The sequence below is a fragment of the Mizuhopecten yessoensis genome, unplaced genomic scaffold (assembly GCF_002113885.1).
Source record: "Mizuhopecten yessoensis strain PY_sf001 unplaced genomic scaffold, ASM211388v2 hete_36146624, whole genome shotgun sequence".
NCBI lineage: Eukaryota > Metazoa > Mollusca > Bivalvia > Pectinida > Pectinidae > Mizuhopecten > Mizuhopecten yessoensis.
Window position 1 is genome coordinate 1 of NW_018484817.1, and position 3,678 is coordinate 3,678.

At 34.1% G+C, this 3,678-nt stretch overlaps 1 protein-coding gene across 1 annotated transcript; it reads left to right on the forward strand.

Annotated features, from left to right (window-relative positions):
- The first annotated feature begins 433 nt into the window (after positions 1–433).
- On the forward strand, positions 434–3,415 carry LOC110444581 (neutral and basic amino acid transport protein rBAT-like). The gene is made up of 5 exons (XM_021488949.1): positions 434–648; positions 1,178–1,317; positions 1,833–1,958; positions 2,548–2,643; positions 3,305–3,415. Exons 1-5 carry the CDS (start codon positions 561–563, stop codon positions 3,398–3,400), a joined length of 546 nt encoding a protein of 181 aa, XP_021344624.1. The 5' UTR covers positions 434–560; the 3' UTR covers positions 3,401–3,415.
- Positions 3,416–3,678: the final 263 nt, after the last annotated feature.

Consider the following 3,678-nt stretch of genomic DNA (forward strand, 5'->3'; position numbering starts at 1 on the left):
AAACCTTATTGTTTTATGCGACTTTGCTTTAATTTAATGAAAATTATATATATATTTATAATAGGTCTTTATAGCTATATAGCTCAATCGGCAGAGTGTATCGGACCTGTAGAAGTCTCATGAAACAGACATTTGCGCGCGTCTGGCATATCAACATGTGGTCTCCTGTCTTGTTTGACCATTTATCAGTTTATGTACCAGATGCATGTGCATGAAATGTGCTTATACAAGACACGAAAGAAATGCCTCATAAAATTGTGTTCTCATTGGTAAACATAGAAAATCTACTTTTTTGATATCTTTGGTAAAGAACTGAAGTGAAGGAATAGAATTTTAATTTCATTGTTGAAAACTTGACATGTAATGTATGCACGAAGGAAGAGACGAGTCGTCAGAATTTACGTTTCTAAGCCTTCATAACTGAACAGTTCTGTACCATAATATTTTAACTTTGTTGTCATCCAACAGGCCTCACAAGCAAATTGTCTTACCTCAAAGATCTTGGAGTGAAGACGCTGTACATAAGTTCTTTCTACAAGTCTGGAAAAGAGGACAATGGCATGGATGTGGTTGACCATAAAGACATTGACGAAATCTACGGCACTCTCGATCAATTCAAGGCCCTCCGTAAAGAAACTAAAAATGAGAGTATGTGTAATTACTATCCTCGTCACTTTTTTAGCGTGAATAAATTAAATTCATTTTATCACATGGCAGCTACATTAATGCACTTACCATAATTTTGCTCAAGGTTTTTCTCCACCAACAAAACCTGGCATATATGCTTTATCATTATTTTAAGTACCTCAATTTTACAACAGCCTTATGAATTGGGAAATATAACATTACTGAATTGAAATTAGGAATATATTCCTCAGTTTTTGGTCACACTTTCAGCTTGTGGAAAAAAAGCTGAGCAAAAAGAAATCACTGAAGATACAAAACCACAAACTAAAACAAACTAGGAAGTTTGGGGTTAGCCACATAAACCGGGTTTAAATCCTACCGTTGGAATTTGAGAAGCTCAAAAGACCAAATTAAGTAGTTTTCTTCATTTTGGAAAAATAAGGCACTTGTTGACTGGAGAAAACTGTCTTAAAAAAATCAATAAACCATTTCATGAAATAAGTTTCATATCAACATTATTTCATAAATTTACTGCTTTGTCTTATTTCAGTGCGCATCATCTTGGACTTCATTCCTAACCATACAAGCAAGAACCATACCTGGTTCCAGATGAGCAGGAAAAATGATCCGGATTACAAAGACTACTATGTCTGGATGCCATGTACACAGACTGACATGCCTAACAACTGGGTAAGAGCAGACAATCATAGTCGTATTGTTTTGGTTTAGTTTTGTAAGGCTCTTTTGGCCGAAAAACCCCAACATAGGACTGTTTGTTCTGACCTTAACACATACTTTACAAAAATACTTTGAGTTGAGCTAGTGATGTTTTCTGTTAAAAAATGATTCATTTTATTGAAAACATTTGAGAACATTGACTGCAATGATGACAATAATGTTTTACAAGAACAACAAATAATGTGATGCCAAGACAACTATTGTTTTGAAATAGATGTTGTAGTTTATATATATTTGTTCTTCAAGAGCTGAAATTTTCCTGTGAAAATGGTAGCAATTAGATCAACAAAACAGCAGCTTAAAGGAAAAAAGCATCTTAGTATTAGGTTGCACAATGATTTCAAAAGTAGTCCTAATTTGACTTTACCTATTTTTGTACATAAAATTAAATTCACAATGAAGTGCATGAAAAGTCTTGAATAATTGTCTGTTAAAACAATGCAATATCTAAAATGTTTGTGTTGCAGATGAGTGTTAATGGTGGATCTGCATGGGAGTATGATTCGGAGCGCAGCGAGTGCTACCTGCATACATACCTGAAGGAAGAGCCAGACCTCAACCTTGCACACCCAGTTGTGCTGAAGGAAATGGATGTAAGTATAGTGGCAAAGCTACACCTACCCTCAGTAATAATAGAGGAAATACACTTCGACCTATTCCCCATCCTGTTTTATTTTTGCCTTCTTCAATGACCATGATCAAGCAGTTTTATTTAACACAGAATTGATGAAAATGTAAGATTGTTATCCAAGGCTATGAAAGTGTCTACCTGCGTCAGATATTCACCTGCAGGCGTTGAATGATATCAGTGTACACTGTACACACTTCTTTACCCTGGGAGGGTAAAAGCTTCTTGTTACAACAATCTAATTTATGGATCTTTTCATTTACTGATATGGATATTGCTGGATATTCCATGTAGCATATCAATAAATGTGAGTGATTCAAAGATCTAATTTGATCACATTGTTGTGATGAAGAAACTTGCATGTGCAGATGAGGTGTTGGTAACTCGTACCTAGAACTGATGGTCAGATAGCAAAATTTTCCTAGAATCACAATTTTTTGTGGATAGTGATTTTTAATACTTTGATGTGTCAAAAATGAAAGATAATGAATCGTTTGTTTTATTCCACGGAATATGTAGGACAGAAGTTATTGTGAATTGTTTGATGATTTCAGTCAATTATGCGGTTTTGGTTCGACTTGGGAGTGGATGGATTCAATATCATTGGAGCAGAGTACTTGGAATCAAATGGAAGCGATGCTAATGCAGATGTAAGCTTATATTATAACTAGTTTATATTATCAAATTTGTTAATGAATTAATGATGTGCTTATTTTTTGTGTGTGTATGTTTTGTTGTGATATTTTACTTTTATAAAAATAATGGAAAGATGGTGATAATGTTTGTCACAGGTCGATCAATATCAGTATACATAATAAAACAAGGCAGATGCCACCAATTTTTGAAGTGTGACCCTAGATGAATTTCCAACTTTTGCATGCGATAAAGGACTCGGATGAATTATCAGTTAGTTGCTATGAACAAAGTCACAGATTTTGCACATGAAACCTTTTGCCTTTTGTCTGTCTCTTGCAAATCACTATAATTTGTTTAAACACTTAAACTTACCAGTTGTAATCTGCGTCAAGACTATTCATTTTAATGCCACACTATTAGTGACAATGACTATTCATCTAGTGAAAATGTCACTCTAATCTATGAAATGAAGATCAGGTATCAGCCTAGCGATTGGTCAGTTTTTTAACCAAAGATTAAATTAAATAATTAGCAGTGTGTCTTTAATTTTGCTATTGATATTAATGTTACCCCTGGGAAATTGAGGATGGTAAGATAAGGTGCTTTTAAGATGGAGATTTTGGTCTGTTTTTGGTGCTTTAAAAATTGAGTCCATTTTTCTTGATTCTTTTTCAGACTCTCCCTCGTAACCTGCCAGAATCCATCTCTCTCATCAGTAGGTGGAGGTCAATTGCCGAAAGTTATGCAACTAAACCAGGAAAAGAAAAGTAAGTCAAGAGTAGAATCTTTGGGTGTCTTAACCCTTATTGTGCTGCATTACTTTTCATAGTAAGCAATGCTCCTACTGAATTAATTGAGTAGATATTTTTTTAAATTATTTCAATTTTAAAAATTACTTAATTGGCATTTCTGTAGCTCACACCTATTCAAAACCTACATGTTTTAGGAACCTTGTATTAAGACCTATCTTATTAACCTTGGACATTTTTTAAAAGTTCCTATAATTACCTGTACAGGTGAGAGACAGGCGAAGTATTTGATAATTAATA

What these genes read in the sequence shown, in the direction of transcription:
- LOC110444581 (XM_021488949.1), top strand. Translation starts at nt 561, where the DNA reads ATGGATGTGGTTGACCATAAAGACATTGACGAAATCTACGGCACTCTC. An exon ending in TAAAGAAACTAAAAATGAGA is followed by an intron (nt 649 to 1,177) that starts GTATGTGTAATT and finishes GTCTTATTTCAG; the next exon opens with TGCGCATCATCTTGGACTTC. An exon ending in TTGTGCTGAAGGAAATGGAT is followed by an intron (nt 1,959 to 2,547) that starts GTAAGTATAGTG and finishes TGATGATTTCAG; the next exon opens with TCAATTATGCGGTTTTGGTT.